The 22,169-nt window shown below is 30.0% G+C and overlaps 1 protein-coding gene across 3 annotated transcripts in view; it reads right to left on the reverse strand.

The window, feature by feature from the left end:
• Positions 1–22,169, reverse strand: part of LOC129968172 (trithorax group protein osa-like) — a 128,837-nt gene that overhangs the window by 45,487 nt on the left and 61,181 nt on the right. Inside the window, exon 1 of one of the 3 annotated variants that reach the window (XM_056082011.1) lies at positions 8,128–8,286. The exons of the other annotated variants lie outside the window; for them this stretch is intronic. Within the exon in view, the coding sequence (XP_055937986.1) occupies positions 8,128–8,150 (23 nt within the window). The 5' untranslated portion in view covers positions 8,151–8,286. Of the gene's footprint in view, positions 1–8,127; positions 8,287–22,169 lie in introns of those variants that run through there. 3 annotated transcript variants of the gene reach the window in all.

A 22,169-nucleotide genomic window follows, 5' to 3' on the forward strand; every position in this document is an offset into this window, starting at 1 on the left:
TAGAATCCATCAAATGCTTCGCATTGTGATATTTGGCATCTACTAAATACCTAATTGACTTACATTTGAGATAATACTACATGAAAGCAAAGAATTTTCGTGATGTCGTATTCACCTGAACACTATTACGGCACATGTCGCAACATATAACCGTAAATTATTTTATTCTGTGTTATGCCACTCTTTTTCCCTCCGGAGTGATACGTACTGGATTTGAAAATATATCGTATGAGATCAAGCTTCATGCAAGTGCATCTGAAGTTCTAAGCGAAATAAAATTTATGCCTCCTTTACAAATATATGCTTCGATATTTACAAGCATAGAAAGATATTGTACAGGCAAATAAAAAAAACTGATATAAAAAGTTTGTGTTTTTAAATAAAGCAAACATTTAAAGCGCGCAGAAAGATAAAACAGTTTTTAGCAATATTCATTCATCACTTCTATTTTAAGCACCATTAATCAAGCAGCATATTTATTACATTTTCAGTTAGAATTTAACAAAAGCTACAACAATATTCATTATGAAGGGCGTAAGTCCCGAAAACAAATAACGGTTTCATTTAACAGCCACCACCCTTACCTTGTCATCTTTTTCAATTGTTATATCTTCTCCAAGAGGACTAATGGTAAAATCCAGCAATGATTTAGATGAATTGACGGCATTGAATCATAATTTTTCTGACATCCATGACACTTTCTGCTGTAGTCAGCAAATGTAATGTGCTCAGTAAATTTAGTTTGGATAATTCTCCGAATCCAAAATTACTGCAGTGCTGTTGGACTCGCTTGAAAGAGTGGAAAACAATAGACTGATAACACGATTTGAATATAGTTTTTGTTCTGTAAGCATTCCATGCTTTGAAGGGCGTGAAAGGGTTGACAACGGATGTGGAATGATTGTTCAATTTAAATTTTATAAGTTGCATAAGTTTTGGTTCAGAATGAACCTGGAAATAGGATAAAAAGATCTTTTAAATTAAAATAATTCAATATAGCAATTTTTTTTAAATTTCTGCTTTTAGCTGATATTCACTGTTTGCTGTCGTATGTATTGGGCTTCGTATCTGTAAGAATTGTTTAACATTTTTTATAAGGATTATATAAAGGATTAAGCTCATAATCAAAATGTGAGTAAAAAGCCAGAATCTATTAATTATATATGCAATCAGGAAGTAATTCCAGCTGTTTTCACAACTTTGTGTAAACAATTCAACAAAACGTTAATTACTATATTCTGAATCATTAGTTGTAGAACTCGTGGAGTTAGTCCAGTTTTATTATTATGACAAACTTGGCCAATAAAAATTCAATTAAAATATTTTTATTTGTTAAAAATGAAACGGAAATTTGAATCCAATATCTGAATTATGTTAATTGCATTGACTTTAGTGTAACAAAATTCAATTGCTTTAATTTTTCATAGCGGATTGTAATTGTTTACATTATCCATTATCCTTAAAATCGTACTTGGTCGCCTAACTGTGCCTGTCAAATTTACGATATATTTCTTTCCTAAGTCTCATTATTACATGTGAATAATGTATAGATTCAAATTCAACGAAGTTGAATATTATGGCTTTTTGAATTATGGTTGACTCTTTCCACTTCTTCACTTCTAAAAATTCTCCACTTAGAAATCGGTATTAATGTAAAGGTTAATAATAGATAATCCTTGCAGCTAATTTTTCTTATGCAAATACACACACAAAAACATTATATATGTAAGCGCAGATAAGTCATTAACATTTTCTTTTAGTTCAATTTCATTGAGGACCTTTGATTTTACACTATTTATTGAAATTAATCCATAAAAATAAATATTTTCCAATTGTGACGCACATCTCACTGGAATAAAAAGTTTCTTGGGAACATAAGTAAACTCTTATACAGCAAGATCCTGTGCTTGTACACTTTTGATAAGTATCAAAATGAATAATCCTCTGTTTGGGTTTAAAATATTAACACTATGCAGACATTATACAAAGCATTCATGTCTGTCTTAATATTTTATGCGTAAATTTTAAGATGCGATATATGTAAGAATCTATCTAAACTTGGATAAAATGTGATACAGAAAATCCGCCCTCACCCCCCAAAAACACTGTGCTCGGAGAGTTGGAATCTAAACGTTCAATACCGAATTCCTTTTAAAAAAAATAAAGAAAACATGTAACAGTAATTAAAAATCATCATTATGACAAGGAAGATAATACAAACTTATAGAAAGGTTTACTCATATGAATAGTTTACAGCAAATCATGATACGCCCTCATGTTTTCAAGGGAACGTGTACCAAAATACCCTTTCATCAAAAAATATTGTCCAAACAAAATAAAAATTAATCGAATAAAATATTAATTTAATTATACCAATGAAAATTCATAATGCTATCTTGGATGCTAATGTCATGAATAGTATCCTGAATCCTTACGATCCTATGATGAGTGGTATCCTCAACGAAGTCGATTCAAGTGAGGTAATTGTTATACAACAAAAGCAGCTGCCATAATATTGCTACTGAAAGAAGCGCATGGGATCCCGGGATTAGTATAGTGCACTTGACATGATCACATTGATTAACAATGACGCATGGAATACCACGATTAAAAACTTTTTTAATTTGTATCAAGTGATTAGCTTATTTACTCCTATCCTACCTGCCCTACTGAATCAGCTTTTAATCACTCTTCTGAATGTAATTTTGTTAAGTGATCATAAATAGGTCGTAAAAATAAGAATATGCTTCCTTGTTGAAATAGACATATCCAATACCTTCAATTATTTATAACATGCGAACTATATAAAATTTAGGAATATTTTGTTGGCTTTTTGTTATGGAACAATACTTATATTAAACAAATTGACTGAATGCATTCTATTTCAGATTGGAAAATGAATAATTAATTGATTAAGCATTGTATCTTATTTTTGAAATATTAAAGTATAATAAATCATCGTGGGTTTTTAATCACGATAACACTATATTATTATAAAAAATTATTGGTTTTTCAAAACAAAGAAAAATTGAAATAGAACATTTCTTGAAAATATCTAATACAAAAAAAGTCAGGCTAACATATCCACACATCTATAAAATAATATATGCATAAAGAAAAATAAAACGCCCATTTCTTGTTGAATATAGAAATCCAAATTACAGATTTTCTTTCAGTTTTTCTTACAAATGCTGTTAATCATAAGGAAGATATCACAACATTTTTTGTATAATTAATGAAATAACTAATTTTTTTTATTAATTAACCATGCTTTCTTTCCCCATGTACATTACTGAGCCAAGAAACGAAATGGCAGGCACCCAAAATTCGTTTGACACGCGTATTTTAAGAATATAAAAACAAGGTAAAGAAATATATTTAAATGGTTTATTTAAAGTAATTATATTGAAAAATGTGTCTTTAGTTTGGAAATTGATTTGGAGTTTACTTTTATTTAAAAATTGATTCAAAACAATCGTTTTTCAAAGTAATCAAAATATCGAAGCCCCCCCCCAAAGAACCAATGGAGCATGGAATTCACTGTTGAAATACCTGCTTTCGTATTCTATGCCTGTATATTTATGTTGCCACTCATTGTTTTAAAGTTTAAATGAATTATTTTAAAAACTAGCTTTATGCGATTCTAAAAAGTCGTCTGCAAGAATCTAATTTTTCGAGAAACTATGAAGTGTCGTAACATACTTTCTGTTTTCAATTAAAACTTATGTTTCAGTAAAATTATTTCATTAAAATGTTTTAAATAAAATAATCGTTTGCATTGAGAATTATTTATAAAATATTTGCTTACAGAAGCGTTGTGATTTCAAAGATTACTAATTTTAAACGGAATTAGTATTAACACTCGATTGAATGTGACAGACGAATATTTAAAATTTTGCTATTAAATGACGAAGTCCAAGCACGGTTTTCAACAAATTTAAGTAATAATTAACGAAAGTATTAACTGCCCATTTGTAAAAAGCATGGAAAGCTCAACCCGAGAGATACTCCATACATCAGATAGTAAATAAATAAAAGCTATATAGACATGCATTCCTGCTCTATATATTATACAGTTCATCAAAAAACAAGTATCCAGTTACGAAAGTCCGGAAAAATATCCAAGAAATAACAAGTTCACTTGTTATTGCTCGTAATCTATAAATATATGTCTTATTTAAAAATAGGTAAAATGCATTCGCATAAGGGGGCATCTACATATTTATCTTTGCAAAATCATATATATATATATATATTCCCATTTACGACCCTTAATTTTTCATCGCTTAAATGATTCCACCTAATAAGAAATCCATAAAAAAACACATTTTTAGAAATCGGTTCAAAATAACCGATTTTAAAATTAATAATATATACAAGAAAAATATTTAGGGGCGGTTTCATTATTAACAAACGTAGCCAATATGCGACTATTAATATTTTCTTTTATTCAAGTTTTCATATCACTCATTGATATGGTAACTTTGTTCTATGAAAAATTAATTCTTATGTTTTCTGTTATTAGCAGTGAAAACGATTAAATTAAAATTAGAAATTTATTCTTTGGTTTGTATATTTATACTGGAAAAAGATAAATATTGTGCCTCGAAAGTATTATTTAAAATAATCAAAATTTGTAAATAAGTTTAGTAATTAACATTAATAAAACAAGATTAAATAAAAAGTTTCAGGGGCAGCTGAAGATTAAAAGCCAAATAATTGTTTCCAAAAACATTCATTTATTAATGAAACAAATTATATTATTCTGTTGATATTCATTTTCAAATTTCCACCAAACGATACTTTAAATCATTTTTAAGAATCTTTTTATTCTTATTTTTACAAGAAAGAGTACTAAGTAGAGAAAAAAAACTGAAACGTTTATAAACGTTTATTTAATTTTTAAAGGTATTTTGAAAGCCCAGTGACATTGTATTAAATATGCACCAGTAATTGTTTTTGTATTTTATTCAATGTTATTTTATTTATATATTTCATGCTATATGAATTTTATACTTGGTACAGAAATTTGCCTCTATGTTTTTATTACTTAAAGATCTCACAAATCATTTCTAAAAACACTTCTCGTGAAATGTAATTGGAATAGAATCTATTATAAGTATCGACTCCTTACCTTACTTTAGCATTTTGTTAGAAAGGGGAGAAAAAAAGAATCTAAAGAAAAGTTGAAAGGTATGCTTTGTTTTCCTTACCATTTTAACGTTTTTTTATTCCTACCACAGAATAAATTTGTAAAATTGAGATGTTCCCTTTCAAATAATGCTTAAATCATATTACTGTGAAAGCATTTGGTTATTATTTTATATCCGAAAAATCAGAAGGGATGCTCCTTGGATTGACATCAAGAATCCTTTGAATTTCCTTTTAAAATATTTTATTTAATTTAAAAATAAAGATGTAACATTTCATACTTTTAAAAATTCATAAACTTTGTCTTCTTAAATACTTGAATACACAATAGGAACAATCTTTGAAGATTTATTATACCTTGTAATATATTGAAAAGAATGGGAACTCCCATTTAACATTAGGAATTCAAATATTCAAATGCTTATAACTTATCAACCGATTGCTAAAAATTACAAAATAGTATATGCATTTCAATTTTAATCTGGGAAATTCAGGTACGTATTCAAAATAGGGTGCTGCTATTTGTAAAAATAGAGTTTAAGTACATATAACTAGGAAAATCACTCCTTCATGAAGAAATATTTTCAAACATTTACAGATAAATTATTTTTACAGTTACTGATTTACTGACCAGAAATTAGTTTCAGAATTAAGACAATATTCCAAATACTTTTATAATGCATCGTACATCTAAGGTTGTATTGCTGAGTTAATATATTCGCGATTCCTTTGCAGTGATTGTAATGGTGCATACAAATTCGCAGAGAGCATTTTTGGCACCCTTTTAAACACTCCAATAACGAGAAAAAAAATAGTGCTTAAATTATAATTTCGATTTTGTTTTTCTATATCTATCCTTTAATTGATTAATCTTAACATCTATTTAATATACTTTTTCATTTTATTTGGCCCAAAATAAAAGTAATACAGAAAATGCGCATATATCCACTTAGTAATCTTCGCCTTGGTATATACATGCGTAAGTGAAACCATTAAACAATTAACATTTATTATTTTATGTTAAATAAGAAAGAACCAGTGCTTACATATCATTTTGTAATAAATCAAGCAAAAGAAACCCTAATATAAATTTAGAACGAAGATATGCAATTCCATGTAAACGATGAAAATCCATAATTAAAGTTTAGACACGTAAAACCATTAACATTAAACTAGTTATTGAAGAAAATTGTTTTAAAAATAAGCTATTACTTTTTATCTAATTTATAATAGCCCAGGACATTACTTCATGGTTAAGAAATACATAAAACATTTTTTCGAAAGCTCCAGACAATCAAAAACTTGCACCGTCTATGTTTAACTTAAGATCAAGGCGGGGGGGGGGGGATCGGAAAGTAAATAACTTATTCAACTTTATTACATACAAACCCAAAGAGCGGTTGTTAATGAGAGGAAAAGAACATAAAATGCCTATAAAATGCTTGCCTACAGTTTACACACTTTTGGGAATCCACGTATCTGTGAATTTTCATGCAAAGTTTTACTATTGACTAGCTAAAGCTTAAAAAATTATGAACTAAGCTTTTACGGAATGTACGAGTCCCTATTAACCTACAGATTTTGAATGGTTTGTAGATAGGAGAATCTTCTGTTGCTTATCTTTTTTTGTTTTCAGCAACAATTACAAAATGATTTAAAATAATTTTATACATCATTCACTGAATTGAGAAAACGGAAAATGACACTTCGTACACAAAAATTCTATATGAATGGCACAGTTTTTCAAAGATAATGGCCAAGTGAAGACGCTAATCACTAACATGGTTATAACCGAAATGTCAATTTAAAGATTGAAAGAAACAAAAAGAAATTTCAGCGACTCTTCTTAATTGGCTGAATATCTCATTTTCATAGATACACGATTGCAAGTTGGATTCCTTTCGATGACGTCACTTTAGTGGATATCCACGCATTAACATTTGAAATAATTACACGCAATGAAATATGAATAAATGGAAATTATGAGAGAAATTTATTTCAAAAGGAAATTATGAAATTCTCCAGCATGAAATATATTAATTCAAAACTTAACCAGCGTTTATTCATTTTTGAGGAGTAATATAAACAAGATGGTAATTTTGTCCTTCAATTTAAGCTTCAAGAATTATTTTCAGAAATTTTATAAGAATGTTAATAATAAATTAAGTATTCCATGAGCATGAAACCGTAATACATTTCTAATTTCATTCAATGTGTTTTTTAAACGTTTCTTTATGCTTATGTATTAAATGGTGTAGTTAAAAGCTACGGCAGCAAACTACAGAGTCGCAGTATGTAACTTCAGTACACTATTAAAAATAGGTCTACAAAAAGAAAGAATTTAAACAAGTCTTATCCTTCAATTTCTTTTTATTTTCTTCATCTATAATTTCTTAAATAAATTTAAAAAAATTCCATGTGTATGAGCTCCGTAATGTATTTCTACTTTCATTCAATGTGGTGTTGAAAGTTTCTTTAAACACACGTACTAAATGGTTTAATTAGAAAACTATGACAGTAAATTACAGTGTTGTAATATATAATTGCAGCACATTATTAAAATTAATTTTACCAAAAAAAAAGAGAGAATTTAAATATGTCTTTCCTAAATTTATTTTTATTTTCTTCAAATCTCTTTTTTACTCTAAGAAAATTGTCAGGATTAAAGCAGCTTAAATCATAACGCATTAATGATGCTTAAATCATAAAGCCTTAATGATTGTCCGGATTAAAGCAGCTTTTAAAAAAATTCATAATACATTAATGATTTTAAGATGTATATGCCATATATAAATAATTTTAATTTCTTAACTTGTTTTTTTTGCATTTTCTTACAAAGCGTTAGAACACAAAAGATAACCACTTTAATATTTAAAAATTTTTTGTCTCAAGTCGGCAGAAAATATCTTTAAATCAACAATATATAGATTTTAAAATCGATAAAAAAAATTGTCCGCTTAAGTTGACCACACTCACCTCACGTCATATTGTCTATCCATAACGAGATTGTATGGCACACGTAGAATCCTTGTCAAAGCACGCACATTTAGAGACCCTTAAGGGAAGAAAGAGACTGCGGGCACCCCCGTGCAGACGATATCCTCGCGCACGTCGAAAAGAGAACGACAAGATGGGGATGAGGGATATTTTGGGCCATCCCCCATCTCATTGCCCAATAACGTTCGAGTTAAGGGCCTAAGCATGGAACTTTTTTCTTTATTATTATTTTTTTACAGTCTCTCCTCGTCTTTCAGATCTTTCTTGGAGGAGGACACGCCGATTTGCTGTTGGAGAGAATAGGAATTATCGTGAGATGATAAAAATTTAATTGCAGCTTTTCCATATTGAAATCGATTTACAATAATTTTAAAAATATCATTAGCTTTAATTTTCATTATTGATTGAGAATATATTTGGTGAATCCTTTAATGCTTAGAAGAAAATGCAAAACGTGTTATATTCTGGGGTATTTAGGCAACGCAAAAATCAAAAGAGACACGAAAGGCTTTTCAAAAGCTGAAATATATCCTACCTCCAAAAACATTTAACAAAAAAACGCAAAAAATATTTTAAATACATTTAAAAAATATTATTTGTTTAAGTTGTGTTACACAGAAGGAAATGCTTGAAAAGAAATTCAGATCAATATCTGTATTACTTTTTTAACAATTAAACTTTGAAAAAAAAAACCCAACTCGAAAAATGCCTATCTGTCCTACATCGATGACTAAAAACTAATCTAAAAATTTTGTTTTATAATTTCATATGGTTTTATGATGATCAATTAAAAAAAGAAGGGCGACTAAACATGATCCCATGATCTTTCTGCTCAAGAACTCTATTATTCAACTTTTCGAGAACACCTCGCCATAAAATACGAGTCCTTTTCCTTCTTAATTTCAATTTTTACCATTTTTTTTCCTTTTACTTTCCTGTATACTTAACATAGGGAAAGTATTCTAATCGCGAAAAATTCGAACTGGAGATTTTGACGAATCATCACGTTCTAATGTCCCTGAGTTTAAAAAACATATTTTTGAAAAATGCCCACCTGTCTATCTTTGACAAAGAGAACTAAGAAACGTTTTGAGCTAGACGGTCGAAATTTGGTATGCGGTCTTTACACCAAATGTGTAGATTTCTATCGCATTTTGCGTAAAATCTATTCAGAGGAGGTCCGGTTGTCCGAATATAAGTTAACACGATAATTACAAAACGAAGGGAGCTAGACAGATAAAATTTGGTACACAGACTTAACATCTATAGTGTAGACACCTACCAAACTTTGAGCCAAATCCAACGATGGGTTGAGTGTCTGTCGGTCTGTACTTTCAGAAACATGTAAACACGATAATTTAAAGACACGAGGACTTAAATTTGGTATGGGAGTTTGTGATTACAAGTGCAGTTTCGTGTTAAATTTTTATTTCAATTCGGCTGAGAAAAATGTGTTGAAAATCCAAATTCGATTTTTTGATACTATTAACGCATGCTAGAGATTAATTTCTAAATAACTCACCAAGGATGACACGATAGATTCAGTAAAAACGCTAAATTCATTACAAATTTAATAATTCGTAACTATTCTACAGAAATGCCAAAAGGTTCTCTTGCCATGACCAGTTTATTTGAAAGTATGCTAGAAAGTTTCGAGAAGGCCACTCCAGCTGTTTGATTTTAAAAAAATCATTAAAATCATTAATCATTAAAATAATTTAATCATCAAAATCATTCAAATCCATTATGATAATCATCAAAGGATTTCTTTACCTGCAACTTCGGGCAAATAGAAAAGTACTTACAGGCATTTTTCGACGATTGCCTTTTCGATAAAATTTTGAACAATTATGCAATATATTTGGAATGAAAAATTTTCGATTTTCACATTCATTTCAACGAAAATTTCGAAAAAAATTTCGATTCATTTGAACTATCTTAACAATAGATGACTTAATGTCTAACTTTTTTTTAACATCCATAACTTCTCTCAAATTAATAGCCATTTATAACTGATTATTCAGGTTAAGGGCCATTATTTATTAAATAAGATGAAATATTATAATTTCATCACCCTTTTATCTGATCCAATAACCAAAAGAAAAATTTAGTAGACTATTTTGGATGGTCAACCCAACAACTAAAAATAATAAAGTTGTTGTTATATATTTTTTCGCTTTTATTACATACTACTCACTGTCTTAATACATCTAAAAAAAACGTTTCGAAAGCAGTATTTTTATTATGTGAGAACATGTTTTGGTTAGGGGGTTTTGAAGCTCGAAATCCCAAAGGCAATGAATATTGAAGCTCGAAATCGCGAAGGCGATGTATAAAGCACAAATGGCAAGTTTCATCATCATCATCATTTAATCGCATATATTTGTTTACCTGCTTTTACCAGTATTGCATTATTATTATGTATGCATCTTTGACAGCAGATGCGTTTGTAACAGAATGACCTGCTTTTACCAGTATTGCTTTATTATTACGTATGCTTCTTTGACTGCAGATGCGTTTTTAAAAGTTTGACGTAGAACTATGACATCATAGCTGTTATTTCATCTCAAAATCGGTCGATCTCCAAAACTTTGTTTGCCAGCTAGAAAAATTGAAAATGAAAGTTTAAAAAAAATATCATTATATTATATATATATAGGGATAGAGACCGATAGAGAAGTCACGTGATTGTTTCAAATCGGTTTAAACTGGTTAATGATTTAAATTAACTAAGACAAATAATGACTTAAAAAATATTAATGTTCTCACATGATAACTTGAAATTTGCGATCGTAGATTTCATTTTAATTTATTTTAACTTTACGTATTCGCAAGTCACGCATTTTATTTATTCAGAAATTAATTAATACGGAAAATTAAAATAAGCTGGTATGAAATGGAATCGTTCGATTTATAATCGAGATTGTGACGTTGTTACAAGCCAAATATATATCGAGCTTGGGGCAGGACTCGGTTGCTAGCTGGACAAAAACTTGAAAGCAATACTATAATGGATTTGGCACTACACAATTGCTGAATCTTTTAAACGAAAAAGTTACGCTACCAACTACCATAAAACTTTAAATAGTGGCAATTTGTCTTTCTTTCGGAGATTGATAAAACATTTTTGGAAATTTGAAACTATGATAGAAAGGAAAACTAAAACATTTTGGAACTATTATGTAGCATCCAGACAGTGATGCAATAAGTAAATCCACTTGAGCAACAGGCTTGTTCGAAATAGTCCCAAGCAATCCATCAAGTTGAAACTAAATTAGTGTACTGATTCGGCAGAAAAGATAGATAGCTTTTAAAAATGAGACTGACTGAGATATACTTCGTATACTGGCACGCGTATTACTCAAAGCAGTCATTTGACTAAGAAAAAAATTATCGCTAGAATAGATTTTCTTACGTTTCTGTACTTTAATAATCCGTAATATTCAGAATTGGCTCAGGGTAATAATGAAATTAGTCTGACAGCACAATATTTTTTAATGATTTTTATGTTGTTTTTATCTTTAATTTTAAAAACCAGCAGGGGCTGTTTCTCCTAAACTTCCTCGCATACTCTCTCTTCGTCCTTATAAAATTGAGGACCTAGAGTAAGGACGCGCATATATTGCATGGCATTGTTGAACGATAGTTACAAAATATAAATATTTGGGGCATATCTAGCATTTTTCCTAAATCTTTCAGAAAAATATGTATTTTTTACTTTTTGCCATCCGATTAATCTTTGCGCTTTGAAGTTAACGAGCTTCGTTGAAGTCGGGTGGTCAGATAGATTGACTTCTTGAGAATAGATTTCGTTCAAAAATTGATGAAAATCTACAAATTTGATGACTTGTTTTATCTGTCATTTAAAATGTCCTTTTAATTATATAGCAACGATAACACAATATACGTGAATATAAATTCAGTAAATAAAACGATGAAAAGTTTTTCTGTACAATGTACTTGGAAATATTTTATAAAATTTACTTTTTAAAATGTATGGTTAACTGATGCCATTAAAATATTTTATTTTTCTAATCTAAAGTGGCATAAAATGATTTTATTTGCAATAACATGTTTCGAATTTCTTGATAAAATATGCCAAATATTCAATTACTTTTTAATTCTAATCAACATTTTTGAAAAATCTTTCTTTGTAATAAGTACTTCTTGTAGAAAATTATTGTTCTAGTATTTACTTTAGAAATAGCTGCTTGTCTTTTAGAAAATTTTTTTACAAATATTCTAAGCAACATAAGGATACATTTGAAACATTCACTTTTTTTGGTTACTTGTTAATAAACATTTTGCAATTTTATTTCAAAATGTCTAAATGAATTTTTTAAAAATTTTAATGTAATATATGCTTCGAAGTGAGTTGCAAACTTTAAAGCAAATGTGCTCGCATTTAATGTACAAGTATGTAAAATTTCAGAAAGAGAGAAGATAATCCAATCAGGTAGAGAACGAAAAATACTATCCTTAACAAATATGAAAAGTTAAATAACAGTATTTAACCATTTCTGCTGGGAAGATATGCTACGTGCATCGAAATGCTTTCTACAAAAAACGCCAATGATATATTATACATGTCTGTACATGGCCTCTGCGTGTACAGACACAGTTGGCATCTGCATGTACATGGCATCTGCATGTACTGTAGATGTCACAGAAGAAAAAAATGATGCATGCGACCCATCGACTGAGATTGTTTGCCGGAACATAGGTCGGAAATTAATTCATTTAGAAGATAACTAACTTGCTGACTTGACATGATTAAGATACAATTTCTCCCAGTTTTAATGACATTTAAAAATATTTTAAAGTATTTCTTACAACAATTTTTTCATTATTTTAGCGATGAGATGTGACTTTTATATTCTAGCATAAGAATTTTTAAAGGATAAACTGCGCTATTTGTTTCTTTAGTAATTGCATTTATACGCAAACATGTAGCCATGATATTGAATACACTTTTCGAGTACACGTTTTCGCTTTTATAAAATAAGAGGTAAATTTCCAATTAAGTAGACTAAGAATCTGCCTAGATTCCAAAGGAGGCCACAAGCAATTCGCTTTAAAAATATTTTATTTGTATAGCTGCCAAACAGATTGTAAAAAATACTATTCTATGAATGATAAAATATTTGGCTAATATTAACAATTTATCAATTATAATTAATTAACCAAGCTCTTATAAGTTTCATCGTGTCCATTTTGTTATTAGAATATTTGTGAAGCTGAACCTTTGCTTCAAAAGTATTTATGTTTATCATGGATGCTGGCAGTCTTAACCATTTGCGGTAGAAAGACGTCCCAAACACGTTGAGAGGCTTTTGTCACCGAATCACCAACGACGTGCTGCACACATCAGCAAGCAATTCTCACAGAAGTAAAAATGATGCTCGCGACCCATCGGCAGCAATTTACAGGGAACACAATTTACAGAGGCACAGTCTAAGGTAGAACATGAATTCATTTAAAAGATATAAATCTTTTTCCGATTTCTATAAGGTATCGGAAACTTGTGGCCTCACCGCGAGTCACAGTTGACTGTTTTGGCACTCGCACTTGAAGGTTTTGCCAGCGCAAGTGATTAAAAATAATATTTTCGAGTCATCACTTAGCCCCAGCTAGTTCATATCGATAAAGAAATAATACAAAATATCAAAATAGAATTAATATTCATCGTATATTTTAAATTTGGAAAACAACAGCGTTTACTTAGTCTTAAAAATAATAGAAATAGGAAATTGATGACTGTTGACAAAACATTTTACATATTACAAATAATAAAAAAGGTTCATGACAAACAATCAGAAAAGTCTAACTGAGATACTCTCATGTGTCTCAGTCAATGACTCAATTCGAGAAGAGTTTGAAATATAAATAATGATGTTGATTTGCTCCTGTATCATTTTGTGGCTCCTAGTTCTCCAACATTATCAAACAATCCTTAGTGCTGGGTTCTTGACTTTTCTGTGAGAATTTCGCCAGGTGCATCGAAATGAATTTCACATTAACATCATGAGATCAGCAACAAGATCAGAAATATTGAGATTGCAATGCATTTAATTTCCATCCGTTCTCGCATATTGTCTAAAAAAGATGAATTTTTGTTTTAGATTTGTTTTTCTCCAATAGATTGAAACTAAAATTTGACACAGAATTAGAATTGCAGCCACACAATCATATATCAAATTTGATATATTTAAGCCATTACGTTATTGAGTAATTGCATTTACATGCTTGTGATGTAAAAGACTAACGTTCAAACCCCTTGTTCGATTCAGTTCAAAATTTGATAAATATCTACTCTATAGAAATTAAGTCTTTGCACCGAATTTCATTTATTTAGCTCTTTTAATTTTAACTCATATTTAGACAGCCGGATAGACAGACTTCCACTGAATAGATTTTGCTCAAAATATGCTAGAAATCTACAAATTCGGTGTAAAGACTGTATACCACATTTCAACCATCTAGCTCAAAGCGTTTTTGAGTCATCTTTGTCACAGATACAAACGGATATTTTCCAAAAAATATGTTTTGGGAACTCAAGGAAATCTAATACTTGGAGATTCGTCAAAATCTGAAGTTCGAATTTTTTGACGATTACTCTATTTTCTCTATATTTCGTGCATGAGAAAATATTTTAAAAATTTAATTAGGAACGTTAATAGATAAAAAATTTTAAGAGTTTTAATTATTTTAATAATATTATGTAAACTAATCGATCGCAAAGAAGAATTTATCCAACTATGATATTTAAAGCATTCGTAGCACGGTTTATATCTCTCAATAAAATGTTGCGAAAGCAATTTTTAAATGTTCCATGTTAAAATTCATGTAAATATACCTCAAGGAAACCGTCATATTCGAAGATTTATTTAATGTTACTCTTCAGTATTCCACAGCGGAAAGATTAGAAACTAAATTAAGCGCAATAATGGATTCGAAGTAAAACCACTCTAGAGCGCCGAAAGATTTGATGTACAGAGACACTTAGAACTTCTGTCTCGAACATGTCGCCACTTAAGTCAGAATAAACTGCAAACAACGATTTAAATAGAATACTTGCCAGAAAATTTGCATACCGAGAAAACTTTTATTGTTTCGCTCTTAACTTACTACAGAACTTCAAAACAACCATTAAAGTAAGCATTCATTCACCAACAATTGCTTCCTTCTACGAATAATGGAGTTAGTTTCAGAGTGGCTCAAAAATAAGTTAATAATAAAGTTTCAATTCATTTAATCTATATACCGGGTGATTATAAAGTCCGTTAACATTTGAAAATTCAATAATTCACGGAATCGCAATGGTAGAGAGGTAAAAATTGACACACATACTTGAAATGTCATGGGTTTTATTAAAACCAGAAAAAAAAAGAGTGCAAAAAATGTGAAAAGATGACGATTGTTTGTCTGACGTGTTGTGGACGAAACCCATTTCATACTCCGAGGGTCTGTCAACTCCCTCACCTGCAGAATTAGGCTACCGAAAATCCTAGAACTGTCGTGGAACTATATGATGTTAGTTGTGACGTTACTTGAAGTCGCAAGTCTACCGCGATCGCCCGACCTCATTAGGGATGTTAAAAGGCAACATTCGATGACAATTTCTCACAACTATATATATATATATATACTGTACTGTACTGTTCAAGACATTGTTCCTCGACAACAGGTATTGTTGGCGAATGATAGCCTCCATATTAGTATTTGTTATAAAGAACATGATCTTTACTAAAAATCAATTGTTATGCCAATTATTGCTTTTGTTATTATATAAAGAGCCATTTATTGGTCAGGGTTTTTTTTTTTTTTTTTTGCACTTTTATTTGTTTCAATAAGATTCCGTGTAATTTCATTCATGTGAGTGAGTTTTTAATTTCTCTATCTATATTATTCCTTAAATTAGAGAATATTTAAATGTTAACAGACTTTTACATCGGCCGGTACATACAAAATATTAAATAAAAATCTTCATATTAGTTTAGTTAAGCATTATTATGTGAATCTGGCTGAAAAATAAATAAATTAAGTCGTTACAGTAACGAAAAATCAAATGAGCTGCTCAATATTCGAGTAAATATTTATGATTTAAGAGTTCTATTCAATTACTAAGAGTACTTTTTTTCATTAACCCGTTCACTTAAAATGACGCGTCAGACTCGCACATCAAATGACTGAATTTTCAATTTTAAATCTGCAATTAAGTGAAAGTATTGAATAATTTAAAATGCAAGAAATCACTTAAAAAGGAGCCAATACCTCAAATGCCTTTATATTATTGCAGGAATTTAAGTAATAAATGTGCTAAATAAGATGTGTTATCTAAATAGGAAGTTAAGCAAATTTTTAAATAAAAGGGTTAGACTTGGTTAGTTTTAAGTTCGCCACATTCGAAGGAATCTTAATACAAATTTGAATCATCCAAAAATTCCAATGTAGTAAATATAGCAGGCCAACAAACACATGAAAAATAAAATGATAATTTTTAAACTAGAAACGTTATTTTATATACTTTTTAAAAAATTTAATTTGTCGAGTCCCGATTCGGGCATGGTTGTTCTTCATCTGTTCTATCTGTGAGATGTGTGAATGTGCCTCCCTGTAAAAAGGGGTTGTGCAAGCGAATGTGATGTGTGAGTAGTTAAGACGTACTCTTGATCCTAGTTGGCGCTACTAAAACAAGAGACTCTCCCTTGGCTTAAAATCGCTGACTTTGTCAGCGAGCTTGTCCATGGCAAGTGCCATTAGAAACAAAAACAACAACAAACTCTTCAAGACCACTTGGGGTAACGATCTTAAAAACAGATTTCCATATCGCTGCGGTTATAAGATGCGGATTAAATTAAAGAAAAACTAAGAATGAGATCTTTTAGTTCGAAGATAAACAGTGGGTTCAAAAATAGCGTGGAAGCCAAAGTTATGAATAAATAAGCTTAATTCATAGTTTATTACTTTCATGAACCACTGAAATGTGCTTAATTTAAAATGAGTTTATAATAAATATATCTGTTTGAATAAAACGCAGCATGCATTTTAATTGAAATATTTAGAAGCCATTGCAAAGGATCATGCAAAAAAGGCTTTCGTTCGCCATTTTCAAAAAGATCCTGAAATTTTCTACTATAGAGTAAATTTTCGAAACAGAGTAAGTAAGCGTCATGAAGAAATGATAGCAACATTTGCTTAATTTTGTTTTGTTGATCATTGTCTTAAAACAGAAACTTCCGAAATTTTTCGTGAGTTGGCATTTTTTATTTTTTTTAAGTTTATTATTTAACTGCTTCGATATTTTTTATAATATTCATAAATAATAGTTGCGATTATGCTGAACCAGTTTGTTAGTTTCCATTTTCTTAAAGAGTTCTGTGCAATATATTAAACTTTTACTTAAGATTACAAAATAGTGTTCCTATGACCCTATAAACTGACTCTTTTAAATTCAGTGAGTAAAAATGTAAGAAAATGTCTTTATTTATTAAAAAACACGTTTCGAGAAAAAAAAATAAGATCAAAATATAGGAATTGAATTGGATTGGATTGTTGGTTTTAATGGCGCAGAAGCCAGAAAAGGCTATGCGGCGCCATATAGATGGTTAATAAGGAAACAGTGTTTAAAATCAGAACATAAAGAATCACTTCGTAAGAAACATTCATTAGGAAAATAAGTGAGGAACAAACAATTATTCGTGACTATTTTTGAAGTTTCTTAGAAATGAGAATGGATACTATGTAATTTACTACTCTTTTCTTAAAGGATCTGGATTTAAAAAAAATGTTCGACATACCTTAATGAAAGAACATACAACATTTTGAATTTTACTGCTTTAATCACTAAATTGATCTATTCTTGGTTAACCTCTTAACCTACAACTACGGGCATAGCCCATAGCATGATGATCGGGACAAACATAAATATCACGGGCATAGCCCGTAGTACGATGATCAAGCTGGAACTGCAAATAAATGTTATTGATTTAGGTTATATTTTAGAGATTGATAATAATTCTTTTAAATATCTACCACAAATATTACATCAAGTTGTAATTACCTATCAGATAACCCACAAAAGTAAACCAGTTGTGTCTTATACACAGTATTCATATTCCATAAGTCGGACCGATTTGCCGAGCCATGGAATGGCTCGTAGTTAGCGCGACCTTGTTTACGTTTTTGGCCCAAACGTTTGGAACGTAGGCTAAAGGATTAACTACTTCCGATTCAGATTTTAAAAATGTACTCATTTCTTTTGTAAAATCAGAAGAACAAACGTGTTGGGCTGATTTCTATCTTCCTTTTCCACTTTTTTTTGCATAAGAAATATACAAAGTCATTCTTCAGTCGGTCGTTCTTCAGCATTAAGTTATTAAATATGGTACTATGAAATTAAGTTCCTATACTAATTTTTATAATTGTAATTTGGTTAATGGATAGTATATGTCAATTGAAACTTGTTTTAGAGTTGAGAAATACATGGTCTTTTATCAGATAAATAAAAAAATGATGGAATGCAATCAATTTCAGCCACAGAAATGAAATGCAACTGTTTTTAAATGAGGACTTCGGTTGTTAATGTATTTTGTAGAAATTGCAAATTATTACTATTTATATTACTGGGAATCCTATTTTTAAAATCTAATAAATGTACTATGACGAAAACAGCAGATGAAGGTTATTAACTTTCATTTTAAAATACCGATTATTGCATAGCAATTCAGAAAACATCTAAAATTCAAAAAATGAAGTGTTTTATGAAAATATTTCACACTCATTCATTATACCGAGAATTTCCAGTTACTCATCCTCGAAAATATTTCAGCTCTCGGAAATCTTGACTATGAGCTGAAGTATTTTTGAGGAATCGTTTAACCTGAGTTCTCTCCCAGTGCAACCTGACAGATATTTTGCTAAAACAACAAGCGTACTATCTTTTCAACGCATGATATTTAAGGGGAAATAGGCATTTAGGGGGGATTGTTGCGTAAAAGTTTATTTTTACAAACCTTGAAGACGTCGGTTATGACGTCAGTAGTTCACGTGATCGGCGTGGGAGGTTTTCTGCGTCTCAAAACACAAAAAGAACAAGAGAGGGAAAAAAAAAATCTCGTTTTGTGGATTTAAAACCGTCTGGCCGTATGATGATATAGTTCTTGGAAGGATACCACGGTGTAGTAAAAGAATTTTTATAACTTGGCAGAGTTTAACTTAACGTGATCTTCAGAAAATGGTTCAAGAGACACTTTTTTTCACCCATTGGCATCGTGCCAAGAACATCTTGCACCTGCCTTGGAACAGTTACAGTTTTGTCGAATGGCAATATTTATGATTTGATGGCAACTGGAGCATAAAGGTTGTTCGAAATTAAGAAAAAGGATGCGTAGGCAGGTGCTATTTTCTCGGCAAAATTCGCAATTCCGAGTAACCTACTGAACTTTAAAATACAAAATGGGAGAAATTCCAGATCATTCATAAAGAAAAGAAAAGGGAATATTTTGTATAAAGATGACCTTGAAATGTTTTGAAGAATAATTTGATTTAAATTTGAAAGTGAAAGTGACTAGAGCAAATTTCATGTTCACACGGACCAGCTTCAACAAAACCAGTTAACTGTTTCTGATGAGTATACTCGTAATGGAAAAAGTACAACATTTTGCGTTATGACGAGTTTATTCGTCAGGAGTAATTAGTAGTGACATTGCTAAATTTTTACGACACAATTTAGATAAGCATTCTCCCAAGAGATCAAAACTGTTAATTGGTTAATATGAACTTAGATCAGTAAGTAGCTGTGTTCAGTCATTTCAAACCTTCAAAACTGCATTGCAATGCAAAATCATCCATTCAATGGCAATTATCAAATCATTCAAACAAAATTTATTTGATAAAGTCATCCCTTGTTAAGCAGTACCAAAACACCATAATGGAGAATGAATTTTAGACTTAAAGCATTCCTGTTGGTTTATTTATAAAGTATATCAGTTTATAAATGAAAACTTATATTTGCAGAAAAACTCCCGAGGCAACTGAAATTTTTCTCAAAAAGATTTGCATCTTACTGAAAGCTTTTGCACAAATGTGAGTTTGTTTGTTCTGGGATTATTGACATCACGTCTGGCTACGATAATTGGATGATTCATTTCGGAAATTTTTAATTTATACTCAACATAGTTATAAAATTATGCGAATCAGTCTTTTTTTTAAAAAATAAAAGTTTCGTAATCATATCTGATTCACAATAAAGTACATTCTTTCTCATCTGTGTCAGCAATGACGCTTTCAGTTAAAAAAAAAAAAATATATCTTGACATTCACCGAGTCAGAGTGCGGGGAATAAGCCTTACACAATGAGAGCTACTCATTAAAATATTTTTCATTATAAAAAAAAAGCAGTACGAGTGGTCTCCTCAAAACTTTCTCGCGTACTCTTTAATAAAGGTTTGTATCCCCATCCTCCACAAAAAACACAAAAAAGTTGTGGACTTCAGGTAAAGCAGAAAACGCCTTGCATATCATTGACGTACAAATATTTTGTTATACAAAATATTAACTTTTAAACTGAATTTAGCATTTTTATTGAATTTATCGTGTGATCCTTGGCTAGTGTTTTGGCGATTGACCCAAGTTTAACAGTATTCGAAAATCGAATTGCTGTTCCAGACGCGTTTTTTTTTTTAGAAACAAAAATTTGACACCGAATTATACTTGTAGCCACAAAATAACATAAAATTTGAAATTGCGTTTTTTGAGTTAAAACGTACTTGAAATTTTATTGAGTTTTTTACTTGAGTTTTTCTGAAAAAACAAACAATTAAACTCTTAATTAGATTTGGCTCAAAATTTGATAAGTGGAACAGGATAGATGTTAAATCTGTGTTCCGAATTTTATTCGTTCAGCTTTCCCTTACGAATTAACACACATTCGAACAGCCGGACAGATAGATTTCCTCTCAATGGATTTCTTGAAATTTGATAGAAATCTGCACATTTGACATGCAGATAAAAGGCAGACGGATAGATAGACATCATGGCATGTCCTTGTTTGTCGCACTCAGCAAGGTCCAAAACGTGGAAATCAGTCAAAATTTCAAGTTCGAATTTAGGAAACGAGTACAATACTTTACTTTCTCGTATATGAAGTATAGGAAAAGTGAAACATGTTTTTTTAATAGAAAAAATGTGCAGTCCGAGATTGGCGTATTTTATTTATAGCACACTTGATTCCATCTTCCAAATATAAAAACTTAAATTCCTCAGATGCTCTAGAAACTTTTTTATGAAGAGGTTAATTGTTCGGCAATTATGGATTGTTTGGCTGGATTAAAACTTTTGTAGTCTTCCATGTATCATGCATAAAATATCTGGAAATCCCCAAAATTAGAATTCCTAGGAATGAACTATTAATTTCAGTTTTATGTTATGAGCTCATGTCTAATTTTTACTAAATTATATGTAGAAGAATTTTTTTTCGGTAACAAAAATTGTTTTCAAACGGGGGAAAAATATATTAATTGATTAAATTACACTATATTTTATAGAATACGTTAAACTGAAAATTAATTTAGAGGGAATAAGTTTATTTTCAAATATGGTCTTAATATTTAATTTGCCAATAATCAGTTCATGATCAATGATACATTGCAATTTTGGGAAATCTGAAATAATGTATTATTACTACTTTCATGAAATTTTAAAAATACAACAAAGACAAGACGGAAAAAAATGCAGATTCATTTTGATAAATCCACAATCCATAATCATTTTGAAAGTAATAATTCTCATGAGTAGATATACGATTTTTCGTAGAGAAATTCAGAAATTATCAAATATCATGTAACTAAACAGGGAGAAAAAGATCTAAGATGATTATTGGATATATTGCATTATAAATATGGTGCCCATAATTAATTTACAAATCAATGATTACGAAAAAAGAAAGATCTGAAAAATTTATTGGATATATTGTATTATAAACATGGAATCCATCATTAATTTACAAATCAATGATTAGG

Source organism: Argiope bruennichi, chromosome 5 (genome assembly GCF_947563725.1).
Source record: "Argiope bruennichi chromosome 5, qqArgBrue1.1, whole genome shotgun sequence".
Taxonomy (NCBI): domain Eukaryota; kingdom Metazoa; phylum Arthropoda; class Arachnida; order Araneae; family Araneidae; genus Argiope; species Argiope bruennichi.